The sequence below is a fragment of the Brassica napus genome, chromosome C3 (genome assembly GCF_020379485.1).
Source record: "Brassica napus cultivar Da-Ae chromosome C3, Da-Ae, whole genome shotgun sequence".
Classification (NCBI taxonomy): domain Eukaryota; kingdom Viridiplantae; phylum Streptophyta; class Magnoliopsida; order Brassicales; family Brassicaceae; genus Brassica; species Brassica napus.
Genome location: NC_063446.1, coordinates 32,085,636 through 32,109,010, shown reverse-complemented (window position 1 = coordinate 32,109,010; position 23,375 = coordinate 32,085,636). Strand labels below are relative to the sequence as shown.

Below are 23,375 nucleotides of genomic sequence, written 5' to 3'. Positions count from 1 at the left end.
AACTTGGTACATGGATTAAGGAGTGACCAATCACATAACGGCTCAGCCAGGTACACTTTGTTCCACTTTTAATTCGAGTGTCAATCCATTAGTCATGGTTGGTAATGGATCCCTTTCACGAGTTACACAACTTGGAAATGGGGTCATTGGTCCAAAACATCATCCTCTTCATCTTAACCGTGTGTTGCTGTGTCCATCTTTTGTTAAGAATCTTGTTTCAGTTCGACGTTTCACCATTGACAATCATTGTTCAGTTGAGTGTGACCCGTACGGCTTTTGTGTAAAGGATCTGAAAACCAAGACCAAGCTGCTCCGATGCAATAGCTCGGGCCCGTTGTACTTGGTGACTCCTACGATCGAGGCCACACCACTCGCATTAGCTGCTTCGACAACAAGTGCTTTGATTTGGCATTATCGTCTAGGTCACCCAGGAAACTCAGTTTTATCTTTTCTATCTTCCGCTGGTTCAGTTACTTATAATAAGGCCGACTTGACAACATTGTGTCATGCGTGTCAGTTAGGAAAACATGTTTGCTTGCCTTTTACATCTTCTACTTCGAGTGTTTCTGCAGCTTTTGACATTGTGCACTCAAATATTTGGACATCTCCAGTCTCAAGTTTTGGGGGCAAGAAATATTATGTTATCTTTCTTGATCATTTTTCTAACTTCGTTTGGGCATACCCTCTTCGGAAAAAAGGTGAAACGTTTGCCAAGTACTTGCATTTTTCAGCTTTTGCGCGTAATCAATTCAAGTGTACAATTAAAGCATTACAATGTGACAGCGGCGACGAATACAACAATCGTATCTTTCTGGATCATCTTGCGTCTGAAGGCACCAGTCTTTGCTTCTCATGCCCGCACACCTCTCAACAAAATGGGCGGGCTGAGCGGATGTTAAGAACGATCAACAATCTCATACGATCCCTGCTCTTCCAGGCGCACATGTCACCACAATTCTGGGTTGAGGCGCTACTTACAGCCACACACCTGCTCAACATCCTTCCATCTAAGTCAATTGGCGACAAGGTTCTGTACACAACTCTGTTTGCTCGAGCACCAACATATCATCACCTCCGAGTATTTGGGTGCCTGTGCTACCCTAACTTGTACGCAACATCACGTCACAAACTCGCTCAACGAGCATCTGATTGTGCCTTCCTTGGATATCCATCAGATCATAGAGGCTACAGGTGCCTCGACTTGAAAACAAGAAAGATAATCTTCTCTCGACATGTTACATTCGACGAAATGGTCTTTCCTCTGGCTCCATCAACAGCAGAGTTTCCGGTCGCTGTCTTTGATCCTCTACCACTTGATCTACCTCCACTGATCCCACGACTCTCAATGGAAACAACACAAACGCCTACAGCACCAACGGCTCCACTGCCACCTGCTCAGCCTACTCACCCTATGGTGGCACGAAGCAAAAGCGGCATAGTCAAACCACGGGTACAATTGTGTCTCCACACAGCAGCTTTGTCACCCCTACCTACCTCCCATGTTCAAGCGTTAAAGGATCCTAATTGGAATCCAGCCATGCAAATGGAATATGACTCTCAAATTAAAAGTGGAACGTGGTCTTTAGTACCACGGCTTGTTGCTACTAATGTGATTCGTTCTATGTGGCTTTACAGGCACAAATTTGATGCAGAAGGGAACATTGTTCGCCACAAAGCACGGTTAGTCGAAAATGGCAAATCACAGGAAGTAGGCGTCGACTGTGATGAGACATTTAGCCCAGTTGTGAAACCTGCGACAATACGAACGGTGTTGGACCTTGCTCTTGCTCGGGACTGGCCTCTTCACCAACTAGATGTCAAAAACGCCTTCTTACACGAGAATCTTGAAGAGACAGTTTATATGCATCAACCGCCCGGGTTTGTTGATCCTAAACAACCTAACCATGTCTGCCTTCTCAAGAAATCACTATATGGGCTCAAACAAGCGCCACAGGCATGGTACAATCGTTTCGCTACGTTTGTACGCAAACTTGGGTTCATCCAGAGCTCCAGCGATGTGTCTCTCTTTATATTCTGCAGAGGCTCGTATATGGCGTATCTTCTCCTATATGTAGATGATATAATCCTCACATCATCATCTCAGCAGCTTGTCAACAAGATCGTTCAAGCTCTGAGCTCCGAATTTGAGATGACTGACCTAGGGCAGCTTCACTACTTTCTCGGTATTGCAGTCAAGCGAAACTCTTCTGGACTCTTCCTGCAGCAACAAAATTATGCCGCACATATTCTCAACCGAGCAAACATGAGCGCCTGCAACCCATGTTTGACACCAGTAGACACGAAAGCAAAACTAGCAGCTGATGATGGACCACCTGTTAAGGATCCAAAGCTAACAGGATCCAAAGCTCTATTGCAGCCTCGCTGGAGCACTGCAGTACCTCACGTTCACTCGACCTGACATCTCCTTCGCAGTCCAACAAATCTGTTTGTTCATGCATGACCCTCGGGAATCACACTTCAACGCACTGAAGCGCATTCTTCGGTATGTCAAAGGAACAATATCGCATGGTCTGCAACTCAACCGATCAGCTCCTACAAGTTTGATCGTCTACACGGATGCAGATTGGGCTGGTTGCCCAACAACTAGAAGATCCACATCCGGCTACTGTGTATTTCTGGGTGACACACTCATCTCATGGTCCTCTAAGCGTCAAAACACAATATCTAGATCTAGCGCTGAAGCCGAATATAGAGGTGTTGCCAATGGAGTGTCTGAGCAACATGGCTACGGAATCTTCTCCTTGAGCTCAAGTGTCCACTTCACCGTGTAACCATTGTTTACTGCGACAATGTGAGTGCCGAGTATCTCTCGACGAACCCGGTGAAGCACCAGCGGACAAAACATGTTGAACTTGACATACATTTTGTCCGAGAGAAAGTTGCACTTGGACAAGTACGGGTCTTACATGTCCCTTCTTCGATGCAGTATGCCGATATCTTCACGAAAGGACTCCCATCGCCACTCTTCCTCGAGTTCAAGTCTAGTCTGAGTGTTCGTGAACCTCCCGCTCGGACTGAGGGGGTGTGTTAAAACATATATAGACATACGAATATACCCTTGTATAGGATTAGGGTTTACTATGTAAAGCTATATATAGAATCCTTAACAATACAAGGAGCACATCAAACTCTACCTATTATACACAAACTTACAAGATACATTTATATACTTAAATAATCATTAAGAAACATTAATGAGTTTCTGTGGATAATCATGCTCTCATGCTCCAAGGCTTCGAATGACTAGCTAGGTTAGCTAGTATCTCTCTACCCCTTTTTCTTCTTTACTATTTTAAAAACATGTGATCATACACAAAACGATTTAAAACGTACCTTAATTTGACTAGAGCCAAAATGAAGTCATAAATTTGGATCGAGTTTGAAAATTACCAACTATAGTAATTTAACGAAATTGAAAGGCTTGGGAGTAGCTATAGTCCAATATTAAAGTTTAGAACAGTTGTAATTTGTAATGTGAACACGTTAAGAACTATATGAGAACACAAGCAAAAATACTAAAGAATTAATTGTGCAGAAAAATCATTTATTAATATTTAAGGGACTGTGGTTATGTTTGAAGTAGATCAGATAATTAAAAAATTAAACGAGATATCCCATTAAACTGGCTTGTGGTTTGCATTTATGAAATTATGAATTCTCCAAAAAAATCTCCAACTGATTTCGATGGTTTCTAAACTTGGAAAGGTAGGCCCGATGGTCTGCTGCGTTTAGCGCTAAAAGGATTATTTTAAATGTTTTCATTTTCAGAACTGACAAAATGATATTTCTTGCATATATATTTATTGCTTAGACTTATCACTGATTTTCTTTTGGCTAAAAATTATCCTTTAATTTTGATGGACCGGGGTATTTCTAAAGATTTGAGAAAGCAAAATTAGATAGACTATCATAGCATCCATATCGAATTAGATATTGTCATAGTCGTTGCTTAGAAAATAAATATACTACAACGTTTCGTTTGTTAAAAGGGATATACACATAGATTATTAAAATGGATAAATTTTTGGGCAAATCTCCAAAATAGCACATTTCTAAGTTTATATCACAAAAATAGCACTCAAAAACTAAAATGACCAAAATAACACCTTTATAAGTTTATCCTTTGAAAATTTTAATTTTTTTATATTTCAAAATTTGAAATCTTAAACCCAAAACCTCATTTCTCAACTCTAAACCCTAAACTCTAAACCCTAAACCCTAAATTTTAAACCCTAAACCGTAAACCGTAAACCCTAAACCCTAAACCCTAAACCCTAAACCCTAAAATTTAAACCCTAAACCCTAAACTCTAAACCCTAAACCCTAAATCCTAAATCCTAAACCCCACCTTTTAACTCTAAACCCTAAGTTTGTGACTTTTGATAAAACATTAAGTGCTATTTTTGTGACTTTTGCCTTGAGTGCTAGTTTGGAAACAAAAACTTGATTTAGTACTATTTTTGTCTTTTTCTCTAAATTTTTTCCATAACTATTAAAATGGATATTTACAGAGAGATATTATAGTATTGTTGGATAATGACTTGGTTTCTTTAATCAAAAAGAACCACTACAAGAAAACGTGCCCATAACAACGAACATTTACGACGAAAATATTTCGTCGTAAATTTACATGGTCTTTACAACGAAATTACGAGGACTCTAACTTTCGTCGTAAACGCCATGTAAATTTACGACGAACTGATTTCGTCGTAAACTCCATGTAAGTTTACGACGAATGTACGTGGAATGAGAAATACGTCGTAATCATTACATCGACATTACAACGAAGCATGTTACCGTTATATTTAGGTGAAAACGTGTATTCAATGTGCTTTAACTTACCTAATTTCGTCGTAAAGTCGTTGTAAATAATATGTTAAAACCATGTAAAATCCATGTAAAATATTCCTTGTAAAATCGTTGTTATATTTCAACTACCCAACTCGAAAATTTCTCTATATATATGTCATTTCCCACAACTCTCTTCCTCACAACACACAAACGGGAGAAAAAAAATCCGAAAAAAAAATCCAAAAAAAAGATTTCAAAAAAAAATCTAAGAAAAAAATGGCCGGTGGCGGTAGTATTTACGAGTTACGGAGTTGGATGTATTTGCACAAAGATTCCGACGGGAGGGTGACAAACGCATTTCTGAGCGGGCTAGAGACATTCATGCACCAGGCGGGCTGTACACCGATCACACAGGAAAGCGGTAAGATGTTCTGCCCCTGTCGGAAATGCAAGAATTCAAAATTTGCACGTAGTGAAATTGTATGGAAGCATTTAGTAAACAGAGGATTTACACCACAGTACTACATTTGGTATCAACATGGAGAGGGTTATGGGGGAAATGAAGCTAGTAGTAGTAATAATAATTTTGAGGATGGTCATCATAGTGAAGAACCGAATCATTTGCATAATGAATATAATTATCATCAAGATCATGAGCAGATGGTAGATCATGATAGGGTTCAAGATATGATTAGTGATGCATTTTTAGAAACAACTACAACAATAGCTGATGGAACTGGAAATGTAGAAGAACCTAATTTGGATGCAAAAAGGTTTTATGAAATGCTAGATGCTGCAAATCAACCAATCTACACTGGTTGTAGAGAAGGTCTCTCTAAATTGTCTCTAGCAGCTAGGATGATGAATATTAAAACGGATCATAATTTACCTGAGAATTGCATGGATGCATGGGCGGAGTTGTTTAAAGAGTATTTGCCAGAAGACAACGTGTCTGCTGAATCTTATTATGAGATTCAGAAATTGGTTTATAGTCTTGGGTTGCCTTCGGAGATGATTGATGTTTGCATCGACAACTGCATGATCTACTGGAAAGAAGATGACAAGTTAGAAGAGTGTCGATTCTGCAAAAAACCACGATTCAAACCGCAAGGCCGTGGGAGGAATAGGGTACCGTACCAAAGGATGTGGTACCTACCAATTACAGACAGATTGAAAAGATTATATCAATCTGAGAGGACTGCTGCATCGATGAGGTGGCATGCGGAACATGTCCAGAGAGATGGTGAGGTTGCACATCCATCAGACGCAAGAGCGTGGAAACATTTCAACAAGGTACACGCAGATTTTGCTACAAATATTCGGAATGTCTATCTTGGGTTATGCACCGATGGATTTAGTCCATTTGGAATGTCTGGTAGACAATATTCTTTGTGGCCAGTCATTCTTACGCCGTACAATTTACCGCCGGATATGTGCATGGAACAAGAATTTCTATTTTTGACCATATTAATCCCTGGGCCGAAGCATCCAAAACGGTCTCTTGATGTTTTTCTTCAACCGTTGATAGAAGAGCTAAAGCAATTGTGGTCAGAAGGGGTGAGGACGTACGATTGTTCCTTGAAAAACAATTTTACGATGCGAGCAGTTCTGCTGTGGACGATAAGTGATTTCCCTGCTTATGGGATGTTGTCTGGCTGGACAACACATGGAAGATTATCTTGTCCATATTGTCTTGGATCGACAGATGCTTTTCAACTGAAGAATGGTAGGAAGAGTTGTTGGTTTGACTGTCATCGTCGCTTTCTTCCACTTGCCCATCCGTACAGAAGAAATAAGACATTGTTTCGGCACAAAAAAATTGTCAGAGACGGTCCTCCTCCATATCTCACCGGCCAGCAGATCGAAGCAGACATTGATTATTACGGAGCTCAGGAAACAGTTAAAGTTGGAGGAAATTGGCATGTTCCTGGAAATATGCCTGATGGATATGGTGTGTCTCACAATTGGCATAAGAAGAGTATATTTTGGGAGCTACCCTATTGGAAGGATCTTCTCTTACGCCACAATCTGGATGTCATGCATATTGAGAAGAACTTTTTTGAGAACATCATGAATACATTACTTAACGTCCCTGGGAAGACAAAAGATAACAAAAAGTCAAGGATGGACTTACCTGATATTTGCTCAAGAAGTGAGTTACATATCAAGAGCAATGGAAACGTTCCTGTTCCCATCTTCCGGTTGTCATCAGAAGCCAAAACAACCTTGTTTGACTGGGTTGCATCAGAAGTTAAGTTTCCTGATGGTTATGTTTCAAATCTGTCAAGATGTGTTGAACGAGGTCAAAAGTTCTCCGGAATGAAGAGTCATGATTGTCATGTGTTTATGCAACGACTACTTCCATTTGCTTTTGCCGAGCTCCTTCCAGCAAATGTCCATGAAGCACTTGCAGGTAATTATAAAACGTTAATATATATACATATGTTATGAAATGTTATTAATTTGATTACTTTTGCAATATACAGCCATCGGCGCTTTTTTCAGAGATCTCAGCACACGTACGTTCAAGGAAGAAGTCATCGAACAACTTCATCATAACATTCCGATCATATTGTGCAACCTGGAGAAGATATTTCCTCCTTCATTTTTTGACGTCATGGAGCATCTAGTTGTCCACCTACCGTATGAAGCATTGCTTCGTGGACCTGTTCACAACGGATGGATGTATCCGTATGAGCGACAGATGAAACATTTGAAGGGGAAAGCAAGAAATCTTGCAAAGGTGGAAGGTTCAATAGTTGCGGGAAGTTTGACAGCCGAAACATCTAACTTCACATCATACTACTTTGCTCCAACTGTTCGTACGAGGAAAAGAGTTCCTAGAAGATATGATGATGGTGGAGTACCGACATCATATCCAATTGATGGTGTTCCTGACATTTTCTGCGAAATTGCACGGTTTAGTGGTAAAACGAAAGAAGTATGGTGGTCATGTGAAGAGGATAAACATAGTGCCCACACTTATATTCTGCTCAACTGCGAGGATGCTGTGACCCGTTACTTTGAAAGGTAAATATTTTTGTGAATGTTAATTATATGAATTGCAGTTAATTATGTATGAGGTCACCACATCACCTATGTATTTCACACGAGGATTTACCTTTCACACATACGAGTATGGGAGACATCGGGCAACGAGTAACTACGGAATATGTGTGAAAGGTGAAACGGACTTTTACGGGATCTTGCAGGAGATTATTGAAGTGGAATTTCTGGGGTTATTGAAGCTAAAATGCGTCCTCTTCAAATGTGAATGGTTCGATCCTGTTGTGAACCGAGGGATTCGGTATAACAAATTTGGTGTTGTGGATGTCAATTTTGGGAGAAGATACAACAAATTTGAGCCTTTCATCTTAGCTTCACAAGCCGAGCAAGTAAGCTTCCTTCCTTATCCTCGGCTTCGAACTTCCGGGATAAACTGGTTAGCTGCTATCAAAATTACACCTCGTGGACGCATTGTCGCTGGAGAAGAACCGCCCTTGCAAGAAGAAGACGCTATCAATGAAGTTGAGGTACCAGAACAACCAACTGATGAAATCCTTTTGATCGACCCGCAAAACTTTCAATATGAAGATATTCCCGAAGATGCGACAGATGAAGCACGTGAAGACGAGTTCGAGAGAAGCGACGATGATGATTGTAATGATAGTGATGAGAACGAAAACGATTTAGAGTGATGTAATATTGATGAGAACGAAAACGATTTAGAGTGATGTAATATATGTCTCTGATGTTGTATTTCTCTATTGTAACGTATGTTTAAAGAAATATTGTTTTTTTACCATCCTAATGTATGTGTAACAAATGTTGTTTTATATAATATGTATTTGTGTTAATTTTAAAAAAATTATTTGGAGTTTTAGGGTTTTAGAGTTTAAGTTGGAGAAAGAGCACAAAGTAGTAGAGAAGAACATATATGATGTTAGATGATATGTGACTTTGGGGTTTAGGGATTTCATTCTCGGTGTTTAGGGTTAAGCGTTGTAAAATCGTCGTAAACCGATGTTTCCACGTAATTTCGTCGTAAATGGAAAAACGCGGGCCTGGTAACTTCGTCGTAAACGTGGGCCTTGTAAATTCGTCGTAAACCGATGTTTCGACGTAATTTCGTCGTAAATCGAAAAACGCGGGCCTGGTAACTTCGTCGTAAATGAAAAAACGCGGGCCTGGTAACTTCGTCGTAATGTTACGTCGCGTTTACGACGAAACATTTTTTATATATTGGGACGCCGAGACGAGGCTGCCTCGTCCATTCCTCCTAAACTCCTCTCCTCTCCCTAAGGTACATTCTCTTCCCTCCTTTTTTTTTTTTTTTAAGTTAGTTTAGGTTATTAATTAGTTAGGTAATTAGTTTAGGTGATTATTTAGATAATTAGTTTAGGTGATTAGTTAGATGACGGAATCCTATAGTTTAGGTGATTAGTTAGGTAACGGAATAATTTTTTAATTATGTCGTCATAATTGATTAAATTTATTTAAATTTTTTTTAGATGGCTCCTAGAAGGAAACCAGCAGCACCTACTTATGCCCAGTTGTTTGGCGATGGTTCCGGTACATCTTCTTCCGGTCCATCGTCTTCCGATGCAGTTCCAGACTCTCAGACTTCTCAGAGAGTTTTTTCGAGTCCTCCTCTTCCACCGCAGATGCCTCCACCTCCTCCTCCAGCGGCTGCACCTGAGCCTGTCCCAGAAGGTGCAGTTCATCCGGATTTGCGTGTGCCTTCATATGCTCCCTTCGCGAGATATACGGTGGAGGATTTGCTTGCCCAGCCTGGACGGGAGGGTTTGGATGTTCTAGACCCCGATAGACCCCGAGGAACTTATTGGTAAGTTATTAATTTTTATTACTTTAAAATTTAATTAATTTTTATTTTGTAACGGTTAAATTGTTTTTTTTCAGGTTTGGGGCTAACAACCGTGTTAGCCGGAGCGTTTCGGCGACGATTAAGGGTTACTACGACGGGGCATACCCGAACTGGAGCAAGACACCAAATCACGTTAAGATCACGTGGTTTAAATGTTTTGCGGTAAGATTTTTAAATTTAATTAAATTTTCACTTTTAAATATATATATATTTTTTAATATTTATTATTAATTGTAATTTTTTCAAAATTTTATGTTTCAGCAAAAGTGGCATTGGTCTTTGGGAATCACCGAGAGGGTGAAGGCGGAATTCGTTGCAAAGGCAAAGATACGCCTCTGCAACACAGTCTCTGATTGGAAGGACAAGTGGGAGATCTACGGGTATGAGGGAAAGCCCACTGAGCTCACGACGGATGTGTGGGATGGCCTCATCGCCTATTGGGAGCACCCCTCTTCGATCAGAAAGGCCAATTCGTGCTCGGCTTCTCGAAGGACGAAGGATAAAGATGGTCATTTGCCCATGCTTCACAGAACCGGACAAAAACCTCATGCAGGAGTCCGTCTAGAAGCTGTAAGTTTTGTTTTAAATATATATTTTAAAATATTCAATTAATATAATTTATAATATTTAATTTAATTTTTTTTTGTAGTTCGAGAAGACGGGAGTCTTACCTTCTCTGTCTGACCTATTCAAGATGACTCACGCCACATCCGACGGAGTTTTTGTGGATCCTGCATCTGAGAAACTCTTCCGAACAGTGGCTGGTCGGATTGAAGAACGGGAGACGCAACTAACCCAGGAGTCTCCCGATGGATTACCAGTCACATTGTCCACCCAAGAGGTCGACAGAATCTTCGAAGAGGTAACTTAAAATTTTAGTTTACATTATTTTAAATATTTTAACATAATTAACTATATTAATATATGTTTTGATTTTATAGGTGGCTCCTAAAAAGAAGGGACGGATAGTCGGTATAGGCTCTGTTAACGAAGTTGCAAGGGCAACTTCGTCATACACTTCGAGACGGGATGAAGAGACTGCTCAGATGAAGGCTCAAATGGATAGCCAGAAGGCTCAAATGGATAGCCAGCAGGTTCGTTTAGACTCTCTTGAGGATTTGCTAGACGTGATGGCCGTGGGAAACCCGGTTATGCAGAGAATGTTGAGTGAGAGACGAGCCGCTCTTGGAATGCCACCACGAGATCCCCAAGAGTCCGATCCAACCCGTCAACAGCCGAGCAACCCCACCAACTACTTCGACAATATGTAGTTTTTTTTTCTGTTTGTATTATGAATTTAAATATTATTGTATGACTTTTTAAAAATATGTTTTCCAATTTCATATTTTGTTTTAAAATTTAAATTATTTTAAATTCTGAATATTAAATGTAAATTAAAATCTATTATATACTAATTAATAATAATATAATAAGAAACGATGTAAACTCCTCGTAAACATTACATGAAGTTTACATCGAATGTTTACGAGTGATTAACATCGAAATATTTACGAGGATTTTACATCGAAATGTTTACGAGTGATTTACAACGAAAGTATTTACGTGTGCTTTACATCGAAACAATTACGTGGGCTTTACGACGAAGTCTTACGTGGCGTTTACGACGAATCCTTTCCCTGCGCTTTACGAGGAATATATTTCGTCGTAAATGTAACGAGTCGTTTACGACGAAACCTCCGTTACGACGGACGTTTAACAACGAAACGTCTTTCGACGTTAATTCGTCGTAACACCCCGTTTACGACGAATACTGCCTTAGTAAAAAATATGTTTTTTTGTAGTGAACGATGAGTGATCTAAGTTAAGAAATAAAAGAGAAGCTATATCTGGTTCTAATCAGGAACAATACATAAAATAACAATAGCTTCCAAATAACACCATATCCAGTGAACTAGTTTCCAAATAACCCCATATCCAGTGAAGACCCGGCCTTGACTCCAGATCCCCATTGAAGCAGTGCCGACAAGTTTCAATGGTTTTTGCTCTTGGTTTCAATTGCAGTTGAGTGTTTTGTTGTCACTGGACGACCTTACGACGATGTGAAGTTAACCGTATTTCGGGTTTTCGGAAGCGACAAGTGGCGAGGAGATTGGTGGCTTTAGGTGGTCTACGGGCTTCAGCTTTTCCTCGGTGGCACTTCTTAAATAATCATATCATATCCCAGTGTCGCTGGTGGTCATTTGATCACTTAGGTAATGCTGCTTCTCTAATATTTTTTGTAGGTATAAAGAGCTTATTCTAGTTTGGATGATACGAGTTTCTCGGGCCGTATTGTTGGATCTCAGGTTGAGGTGATGGAGGTCTCAAACCGTCTCTCTTGGTAAGTTTGGAATTTAATGGAAGCTGCGGATGCGCCGGTGAAGAGAAAGGGGAGATAATCCGGAGCCAGCAGCAACGACGAGTGTCACATCTGAAGTTATGGTAAGAGACTCTGCTCTGTATGTGTATCCTCTTTTCGTGTTGGGTCAGGAGAAGCGAAATAACTCGTTTGTGGGTAAGATCTCGCATTAGAAATATGTAAAGGACTTGATATACAAGGGACTTGTGCCATTCATTCAATTAGTTTTAAGTTGAAAGTCTAGAAAATTTGTTATGGTATCAGAGCGGACCCATACCTTCGTCCACTAATCCGGCCCGGACAGTGGCCAATCATTCTACGAATTGATGGCCCAAAAAAGGTTCAATTCCTTCAAAATTGCTAGAAAAATAAAAGCATTGTTTCGAATGGGTATGATATATCCTGCGAGATTAATTGTTATACACATCATTATCTCGAGAAAATATGTTGGAGGGAAGATCCTACATTAAAAATATGTAAGAGACTTAGGTAATATATAAATGACTTTGGTTTTAAGTTGTAAGCCTATGAAACTTATTAGAATCGCGTTGATATCATTTGAATCATTGTTGTATTTGCATGCTTATGCTTTTTCAAGAAAATTAAAAATATTATAAAATATTTTTTAAAAAGTTTTCTTCTTATCTTTAAAGAATGTTATTTTATTTTAAAAATTTAAATAATATTTTCTACGTATATAGAACTGATAGTTGTTAATTTTAACTTAGTTAAGTTTCCACTTTTTTTTAATCATGTCGTCAAATCTTTGTAATGAATTGTGTTTCCTTTGAAAGCAAAAACTAAAGTTGCCTGTAATTTTTCTCTTTGTTGTTAATCAATTTAAAAATTCAACAAAAAAAAAAAATCTTTGTAATGCAAATTATTTAAAACTTATCAAGTTTGTAAACTAAAATTGTGTATTTTTGAAATTAAACAAATATTTAGAACCTCTAAATTTAAAAGGATTTAACCAAGTTTGTGATGTACTCGTATATCTATATCAAACCTGAAAAATTTCAAACCGAATCCGAACCAAAATTTACAAATATCCTAACGAGAATAAATTTCATACCTCCAAAAGAATTGAAATCCGATTAAACCTAACTCGAATCCGACTGGACATCCAAATGTCCATGTAAAAACGTTGTGAAGTTCACTTTCCCATAAGCATATGCATATAGCCATATTTTACTCGGAATTTATTAAGGCTAAACCCTCTGAGACTTCATCAAACGACACAGTTTCACGAAGCAATGACATAAACAATCAAAACGACATCAGCTGATTCTGTCGTAAACCTTTCTCTTCACTTCCCTCATCAGGAATGATGCACTTCGTCTTCCCTGTAACTTTGTTCAAAACGTTTTTCAAAAATTTTAGTATAAAATTATTTCCTTACACTTGAACTATAGTTCAGCCACTGTATTCTCGGAGTAGACATAAGGTGTTCGATAAAATGTCTGAGTGAGTTTTCAGATACTCTTTCCTCCAAAGTATCCTCTACTGACTTTGATGTTCTCTGTTGCAGACTTACTTGCGGTGTTACTCATCCCCAGAAAGCTATGGAGAATGCAAATTTTAAGCATTTTTTAACACTGTTAACTTAAGACAGGGTAAAAAAAAAGGAAACTTTTGCAAACCAAGTTGCTCTAGTTCAATGGGTTTTGCTCGAGCAAGAGTATCGATACTCACTCTGTATGTACCGTTGTTGCAGCTGCTTATAGTACTCAGGTCATTTTATTTTTCTTTGTTGTAATTTTAGCATGTAAGAAGAGTCAACCACAAACTTGGTAGTTATCACTTATGACCGTCATGCTACCGTCTTCATTGCAAAGAATTCAAATTTGGCTCCCACTAGCGTAGACTTGGACTCTTGATTATTATCTAGACTTTGACCTGTATTATTAATTTACATTGCATCTTCAGAACCACTTGTGAGATGATATCCATTGCTAAATTTTTCCACTTTGCAAGTTTCATGCTCTTGAAACTATGTGCACCATCCTCGCTTTTTTAACATTATCTCTCTTGTTAGGAGAATCATGCTGTCAGACGGATACTCTGCTTCAGGGGCAGTTCTTGAAAGATGGGCAAGAGCTGGTTTCAGCTTTCAATATCTTCAAGCTCAAGTTCTTCAACTTCAAGAACTCCAGAAAATTGTATCTTGGTGTTTGGTACAACAATTTGTATCTGAATGATGTCCAGGACAGACCCGTCTGGATAGCTAACCGTGACAATCCGATTCCTAGACGCCCTGGAAGCCTCATGATTGACTCTCTTGGCAGACTGAAGATTTTAAGAGGAGGAGCATCAAGCCTACTGCTTAACCTGAGTTCTACTGAAAGCACTGGAAACACTACCCTCAAGCTGTTGGATTCCGGAAATCTCCAGCTCACGGAGATGGGTCCTGGTGGATCCACGAGGGTTCTGTGGCAGAGCTTTGATTATCCGACTGATACTCTTCTCCCTGGGATGAAACTCGGTTTCAACGTCAAGACCAAGAAGAGATGGGAGCTGAGATCAGGGCTAAGTGATACTTTACCAGCTTCTGGATCTTTTGTATTTGGGATGGATGCCAATATATCAAACTTATTGACCATCTTGTGGCGTGGAAAAAGGTATTGGGCAAGCGGCCTCTGGTTCAAAGGTCGTTTCTCCTTGGAGGCATTCAACAACTACGAATCGGTCTTCTCTTTTAACTCAACAGAGAGTGAACGCAACTTCATGTTTTCAGTTGATCGCCGCTATCCTGAAACAGTGTTTCCCACCATAACGATAGACCAACATGGTTTTTTGCGTATAAACAGGCTTGACAGAGAGCTAGCACATGTCCGTTGCTCTCCTTTCACTTTGACTAAAGAGGTCAGTTCCAGGGATCGGTATAGGCAAGATTACAGCGGTCGGTATGAGAAAGAGTACAGGGATTGGTATGAGAAAGAGATCAGAGATGGGTATACGGATCAGTATGAGAGAGAGTACAGTGATCAGTATGGGGGAAAATCCAGAGGTTGGTATGAAAAAAATTCCAGCGATTGTTATGGGAACAAATCCAGGGATTGTTTGCAGGCTGGATGCACAGTTCCTGATATGGCACATGGGTTCCTGAACTGCAATCCCTTTCGCTCTACCTATTTCAAAAAGGCAGGACCAGCTTTACTAGGCAGTGGATCTGTGCTTAATGAGACTGGTGGAAGACTTAGTTCAGCTGATTGCCATGTTATATGTCTGCAGAACTGTTCTTGTGTTGCCTATGCCTCAACCAATGTGGATGGTACGGGCTGCGAGATATGGACTGATCCCTGCAAGCTGTGGTATACTGATCCTACCAACAACAGGTCGTCTTCTTCTCCTACTTCCAGAAGTATATATATTCGTGAACAAGGTCCGACATGTATGGAAAGTGATTCGGGAAATAATTATCCGGGCTTTGGGGGAGACAGAGACAATGGAAATCCAGTAGTTTGGCTAATTGTTGGAGCATCGCTCTTTCTAACCATACTTGTGATTGGCTTCATCATCTATAAGTATAAAGTAAAAGGTAAAACAAAGTGTTATCAGAATCACATTCTTCTCTATGGTGTTCTTACTAACAAGTTCACTTCTTTTGTTCTGTGTGTGATGAATTCCAGTAACTAATATATTCCGCAAAACATTCTACTTTTTACGTGGGAAAATCATTCAACTAAGCAAGGCCGCTTTTTACTTTTCACGGGAGAAAATCATTCAACCAAGTAAGGCGGCGTTTAGCTATCTATGGAGGAAAATCATTCAACCAAGTATGCCTCTACTGAATAATTTTTTTTGTATAAGGTTAATTGTCGTTATGGAAAATTAAGAATAATGTTTGTTATATTATTATAGTGAATGGTTTCATTGGGAGGAGGCTTCTAACACTGAGGTATGGTTCAGCAGTAGATCGCGAATTGTTACTGCGTGAACTGGGAATTGATAGGAGAGGCAGGCACAGGAGAAGTGCAAGGAAGAATAATAATGAACTTAATATTTTTAGCTTTGAGAGTGTAGCCTTGGCAACAGATTACTTCTCTGATGAGAACTTGCTCGGTGAAGGAGGTTTTGGTCCGGTGTATAAGGGGATGTTGATAAGTGGGGAAGAAGTGGCGATCAAGAGACTATCAATGGCATCAGGGCAAGGACTGGTGGAGTTCAAGAACGAGGCCATGCTTATTGCAAAACTTCAACACACGAATCTCGTTCAGTTGCTAGGATGTTGCATTGAGAAGGATGAGAAAATGTTGATTTATGAATACATGCCCAACAAGGGCCTTGATTACTTCCTCTTTGGTGAGCTTTCTTTTTTAAAAAATTCCAAGAATCTATGTTTGGAAGAAACTGATTTCTGAAATGCCAAATCTATTTTGTGCAGATCCATTGAGGAAAAATGTTTTAGATTGGAGGCTGCGGTTCAGGATCATGGAAGGGATCATTCAAGGGCTTTTGTACCTTCACAAGTACTCGAGATTGAAAGTAATACACAGAGACATCAAAGCCAGTAACATTTTGCTGGATGAGGATATGAATCCGAAGATATCGGATTTTGGGATGGCTCGGATATTTGGAGCCCAAGAATCCAAAGCCAACACTAGAAGAGTTGCTGGAACATTGTAAGTTCTCTCAAGAGTGACCAGAAGAAACAAAGAGAGGGTTCCTTTGATCAGGTTTTGATAATAATTTCTTGTGTTTGATATATGTACAGTGGCTATATGTGTCCTGAGTACTTCAGAGAAGGACTATTCTCGGCTAAGTCAGATGTGTTCAGCTTCGGGGTTCTGATGCTTGAAATCATTTGTGGAAGGAAGAACAATAGCTTCCACCGTGACTCAGAAGGACCTCTCAATCTCATAGTTCATGTAAAAGCCAAATCTCTTCTTTCATTTGTTAGCATTTGACGTGTTTACTTAGTCTTTGGATTGTTTAAACTCTGTTTTCAGGTGTGGAATCTGTTTAAAGAGAACCGAGTTGGCGAGGTGATAGATCCTTCTTTGGGAGATTCTGCACTTGAGAACCCTCAAGTGTTGAGATGCTTTCAAGTTGCTCTCTTGTGTGTACAAGAAAAGCCAGAAGACAGACCAAGTATGTTAGATGTTGTGTCCATGATATACGGCGACGGAAACAATGCTCTTTCTTTGCCTAAAGAGCCAGCTTTCTATGATGGTCCCCGGAGAAGCTCGCCAGATACAGAGGTTGGGCAACCGGAGTCGGAAAATGCATCAGTAAACAGAGTTTCCATCACGGTGATGGAAGCAAGGTGAAACTAGAGTTACCATCATTGGTGTTGTAATAATTTATTTAATCTCAGTTAATGTTTGTAAGCTTAGCTTGCATCTTTTCTATGCACAACGGTAAAAAATTGTATTGAGCTTTTTGGTTTTTTAACCAAACGAAAGATGTTCAAACTATAAACTCTCTTCATGGGGAGGGTTTTTGATGACTGTCATATGGTTTGAAGAGATGGAGATTTGGATCACGACCAAGATTGAGCCCAATGTTGTGTTTTGGACCAAGTTCTTGATATGGAACCACAACCACGCAGAGTTTCGGTTCTATAGTGGTGAGAGATAAAAATGTGTGTGAAACCAATCACAAACACATCTTACTTCATTTGATAAAATGGTTGAAGACAAATGTTAAGAGATGCAATGTTAAAGATAAAACCAGAACAAATAACCCCTAAATTCTATCCACTTGAATAGTGGTGCTATATTTTTAATACTTATTGCAAAGTTGATCATTTGGAAAATTGACCCTAAAGAAAATTGTGATTAGGTGGTAGGTATAATATAATAATAATAAAAAGATAAATTAAACTGTCATATTTAACATTTAGCCTGACAATCAATCAAGTATCCAGTTATTTACATCATTGCTGAATAATATATATTCTAATTGTTCACCTGCTGCATGCATGTACATGTTAGATGCATTATACAAGACAATAGGAAGCTAACATGCATTATACAAGACAATAGGAAGAACAAATTAGATGACTAAGAAACAGAGTAGTTAGGCGTCTTAACGACGAGAAAGTTGACAAGCCTAACGGGTTAACAAAGTTAAATTACAAAATTGTGTTTGGTTATTATGTGAATTGGTTACAAGTTACTTATTGCGATAAATACTGAGTTACAATATCAGGCATAATGTTATAAGTACACATACATGTTCATGCAGTTTGGAGAAGATGATATCGGTGAAGATGATGCTATCACAGCTCATAAAAGAATTTGATGGGGAAAGATGATCTACCAATAAAGTCCATCAAGTGATTTGATTGGAGAAGATGATCTACTGAGGATATATTCACCGAGTAATGGAGACACCACCAAACTTTGTTAATTAAGAATATTTTTTACGTAATAGACATAAAGTGAATGTCACCTACATTATTATTTGATACCAAAGATTTTAGCAAGATATAAAGTTTTATTGATGTTGCATTTGTCAAAACTAATTACTTTGATAGTAAAGAGGACCAAATTCACCGGAAGACATATACTTCATACATAATTTATCAAAAATTTCTTAGTTTAACTAAATCTCTTGATAGAATATGTTCAATCCTAGTACAAATTTTTTTTTTTTTAAAAACACAAGTTAATTAAAAAAATTGTTACAAATAAGAAATAATTTAAAATTGAAAGACAAGTATTTTTTCAAAATATAGTTGGCAACCATAGTTTTTCCATTGTTTGATTTATGTGCTATTCAAAGATATTAATACCATCAACTCTAGATCAGATAAATGACCCAAAAATTATAGCATCAATTTGTATCAAAATTTTGTATATTGTTTTTCCAAATTTAACATTTGATTATTTCCACCAAAATGAACAACATCGAAAGATAACATTGATTCTTTTTCTGATATCGTTAAGTGTGGATGTTATTGATCCATCATAATCAACAATATGTTTTCTGCTGTGATGTGAACATCTTGAGCATGAAGATATAGCATCCATTTTAGGATCTCAAAAAGGAAGAAGCATGCAAAGATTTCCTAGCAGTCGTTGTAAGGGATCCATATGGCACAAACTCACAATGTATTATGAAAGAGGAAGACATCGTGAGAAGATTTGGAAACATTTATGGTGTTTTGTTAGAGTGTCAGAATTTTCCTTACGCTTGTGCATGTTGATAGAAACCATTGACTTGATATGGTTGCAATAAACTTTGTATATGATGGACCCACAAGATCCGAATCCAATCTTGCTTTTGAGGTCATAAGCTTTGATGTCCTAAGGAAACTGTAAAGTGTTCTTGTCTGGACTTTCACTTGCATGTGTTAATAATATTAGAAACACAGTAAATTGTCACATTTGGAATGTTAACTAGCATGAGATACATATTGATCATTTGCAAAAAAAATCAAATCAAGCTTACCACCAATATATTCTCAACTGCTTTCTAGATTATGTCTATTTTGGCCTTTGATAGACCATGCACACTAGTGAGGGCTTGGTATAGATTCACTATAAAGTGATAAAACCAATGAATGACTAGTAAACAAGTTTGGTATTTACATAATTGGTAAGCATCATCAAGCCACTACATAAATGATCCCCATCTTGTAGTTTCTTCACATCTCCACCGTCTATTATACCTCGAGCAGTCCCCAGCACAAGGATATCAAAGTTAAAAGATGCCAGATCAATATGGATCTTATACACTGGAATTTTCACCAACAACACCAAATCAGCCATTCACAAAATTTATGTAAACAAGGCACTAGAGGAACGATTCACCATAATGAAGTTCACTGCAGTTTCAAAATCTCAGAGGTTTGCACAGAGATCCTAGCGATAATCTATGCTGAATAAACCATTGGAGGTATAGTCGACAAAGGAAATAGATAACAGGAATATATCCATTCCTAAACAGAAACATGAACACTTAGACGAAATCTGAAGAAGCGAGCAGCTATCGAAGATCCTAGAAGCAGCATAAGATCCTAGAACACTTATTTCCATCTTAAGCTTGTTAATTGCTTCAAATACGCCATCGATCAAAATCACACGATTCCAGGTTTAGAGTTTGTTGGATAGAAATCCCACATCAAAAGTTTCAATCAGACATGAGTAATATATAAAGGACATGAACCACTGCATTTGCCGTCGATTAGTTTTAAGTTGGAAGCTTTGGAAAGGTAATATGATATCAGAGCGGATCCACACCCTCATCCATTAATCCGGTTTGGAAAATGGTTCAAATATTTCTTTAAAGACGTTTAAGACTATAAAACTTATTAAAAAAATAGATATAAAGCTTATTAGACGTATGCATGTTATTCATTCGTGTGGAAAATTGCTTAGCAAGAGATTTTAATTTTAGTTTACATTGGAAATTTACTAATTTAAATAGTATATAGAAACGTAGAAAGGAAGGATGGATATGCATCATGATACATGTTACACAATTTACAATATATGACATTACAACATATCGTACGTCACTCAAATTTACAACACATCGCACGCCACCCAAATTTAGAGAACGCTAAGATAAATCATTTAGTTACAAACCCTTAAATCATCACCACACCAATTTGATCATAAACCCGTTAGTGCTAACACCAAAGCTGTCATGATTGCAATAAACACTCTCCCTAATATTTCATTTCCTGTAAAACAGACAAAGAAAAAACACGTGTGTTTTAGTTGTTTGATTCTTGATCATTAGATTGTAACTTTGTAAGTACATACATTACGGTGGACCAAAATTCTGCTATTTGGATACTAAAGCCGAAACATACGTTGACGTTTTTATATTCTTAACAATTAGACTAAGGTGAACCGACAATTTCAAGTCAACCTTTTTAATTCGGTCAATGTGGCTGGACCATACAATTTTTTTTATTTTATGCAACAAACGCTCTCCCTAATATTTCGTTCCTAACTTATCAATGGAAGTGGGGGCATGGAAGGATAGCATGGGAAAGATCTAACTCAACTCATGGGAACGCAAAACTCAAGAAGGCGCGAGTCAGCACTGAACTAGAGACGCTAAGGTAGGTAATGGAGAGCATGTTTCAATATTCGATCTGCCAGGGCTTTGGGACAGATTGCAAGGACCCGATTTCAATGATTAAAGATCTACAGGTTTGGCCAAACTTCTCAACAGAGCTGGAGGTTATTCAAATGCTTCAGATATGCTTTTCGGATTTCAAGATCTCCTACATTCCTAAAGCGCAAAATGATATTGCTGCTTCGTTAGCTAGGACTGCTCGATCATTGTTTTTATTGGTTGTTCTATTAAGGTCTGGTTACCAGATCACCTCAAGTTTGAGTAATAGAATAGTCATTTGTTACCGAAAAAAAAACCTGAAGACTAGAACCGGTCCATGCTTACATTCTATACAATATCACCTAACCATAGTGAGAGGCAAGGACTAACCGGAACGTATCACGTCATCAGACAATTCCAATTGGTTTTTCAAAACTAAAATGATAAAATGATGCTAAATGATATAATCATATTTCGGACAAGGACAGTCTTTGTATCAGACCATCGAGATTAAATCCGCATAATGCATTTAAATTAAGAAAACTATATACTAACCATTTATAACGCGGAGACTCTGCGAAGCGGAGATCTTATAGTTGACAAGACATTTAAAATAGTATATCTGAGCAAATTCCAAACTAGCTAAGCCGCAGTAGTCATATAAAAATGGGCTGCAAGTCTCAAGCATGCGGTGCAGTTTCGTGGATCAAGATCAGGACTACACTGGAAGATTGCCTTTAAATCATACGAACTTTCCACTTGAGTCACATGTTCTTGATCCTCCACAAAATATGGAATCGGTGATGAGAAGGAGGCTCTGGGGATAAGCTCGTTTATTTTCCCACTAAGTGTTTGATTGGAAACTTTAGGATAACCCGAAGAACTGAACTCAGAGAATCTACCAAAGACAGGTTCATCTTCGACGAGTGTGAAGAAAGAAAAGTTTTAGTACCGAACCAAACATTCGTTATAGAATACGAACGTTCCTTTATAAGAGTTTCAAGTTTCATGTTGAATAATGCCTTGAATCTGTTGGACCTTAGTCTTTTGAGGCCCACTAGTGCTAGGGTTTTCCGGGACACAACTATATATATTTTGTGCCTCCTCTAAACCTAGTTAGCAGCCGTAGAGAAACTAGATCTGATCTTCTTGTAGACAGATCTCTGTAATTCTTCCATCAATAAAATTTCTCTTTGCCCATGGATGAAGCCGTTAGGGGTGAACCACGTTAAATCTCTGTATCTTTCTTTATTGTTTATCCATCTGTTAATCTATATCTTCTCACATCCGTCACAACAAACTGGTATCAGAGCTTCGGGTTGAATCTGGTGAGAAGATGTCTGGGATGAATATGAAGATCGACAAGTTTACTGGAAGGAACAGTTTCAGTCTCTGGCAAATCAAGATGAAGGCAATGCTGAAGCAACAAGGTCTTTGGGCACCATTTTCAGGGAAGAAGGTTGAACCTGTTACAACTGAGATGGAGGTTACTGAAGAGAAGGCGTATTCAACAATTTTGTTGTGTCTGGCAGATGAGATCATCATCGAAGTTTCCGGTGTTGATGCTGCAGCTGATTTGTGGTCGAAGTTAGAGAGTCTATACATGACGAAGTCTCTGACTAAGAAGCTACTTCTGAAACAACGTCTTTTCGCTCTGAGGATGCAAGAAAGTACACAACTCCAAGATCATCTTGACAGTCTAAATTCCATCTTGTTGGATCTGAGGAATATTGATGTTAAGGTGGAAGATGAGGATGCGGCACTGATTTTGTTTGTATCACTACCAAACTCCTATGAGAACTTTGTTCAGTCATTCATAGGGAGTAAGGATATAATGAGTTTGGAGGAAGTCAGGTCAGCACTTCATAGTAGGGAGTTGCGACACAAGGCATCTGGTTCTGGTACAGACGACCACGCTTCTGGGTTGTTTGTAGGTGGTGGAAAGAACTTTGGAAAAGGCAAGAAGTCGAAAGACAAAAGGTTGTTTTCAAAGGGTCCTAAACCAACTGATATTTGCAATTACTGCAAAGAGAAAGGACATTGGAAATCTGATTGTCCTAAGAAGAAGAAGCAGACTGAGGCTAAATCTGATGAAGATATTGCGCTGGTTGCTCATGGAAAAACAAATCCTAGAGATGTGTGGGTCCTGGACACAGGCGCATCTTATCAGATTCTGTCGAAGCAAGATCTTCTTTGTGGTCATAAGACCAAGAGCCTTGAGTTCTGTGAGCACTGTGTGTTTGGGAAGCTGCACAGAAAGAAGTTTCCTAAGGTTGTTCATAAAACAAAAGGCACGCTGGA

At 38.7% G+C, this 23,375-nt stretch overlaps 1 protein-coding gene across 5 annotated transcripts; it reads left to right on the top strand.

The window, feature by feature from the left end:
- The first annotated feature begins 11,565 nt into the window (after positions 1-11,565).
- Positions 11,566-17,511, top strand: LOC106389070 (G-type lectin S-receptor-like serine/threonine-protein kinase CES101). Of its 5 annotated transcripts, none has more exons than XM_048753259.1 (8): positions 11,566-11,910; positions 12,004-12,139; positions 13,585-15,594; positions 15,686-15,832; positions 15,918-16,358; positions 16,441-16,678; positions 16,771-16,924; positions 17,006-17,511. In XM_048753259.1, exons 3-8 carry the CDS (start codon positions 14,049-14,051, stop codon positions 17,324-17,326), a joined length of 2,847 nt encoding a protein of 948 aa, XP_048609216.1. In that variant the 5' UTR covers positions 11,566-11,910; positions 12,004-12,139; positions 13,585-14,048; the 3' UTR covers positions 17,327-17,511. The 5 variants fall into 5 exon arrangements, with proteins under 5 accessions (XP_048609216.1, XP_022555203.1, XP_013684713.1 ...); XM_048753260.1 differs by lacking the exons at positions 11,566-11,910; positions 12,004-12,139 and adding an exon at positions 13,166-13,520 and having other exon boundaries at positions 13,585-13,751; positions 14,092-15,594; XM_022699482.2 differs by lacking the exons at positions 11,566-11,910; positions 12,004-12,139 and adding an exon at positions 13,146-13,520 and having other exon boundaries at positions 15,686-15,787.
- The last annotated feature ends 5,864 nt before the right edge of the window (positions 17,512-23,375 follow it).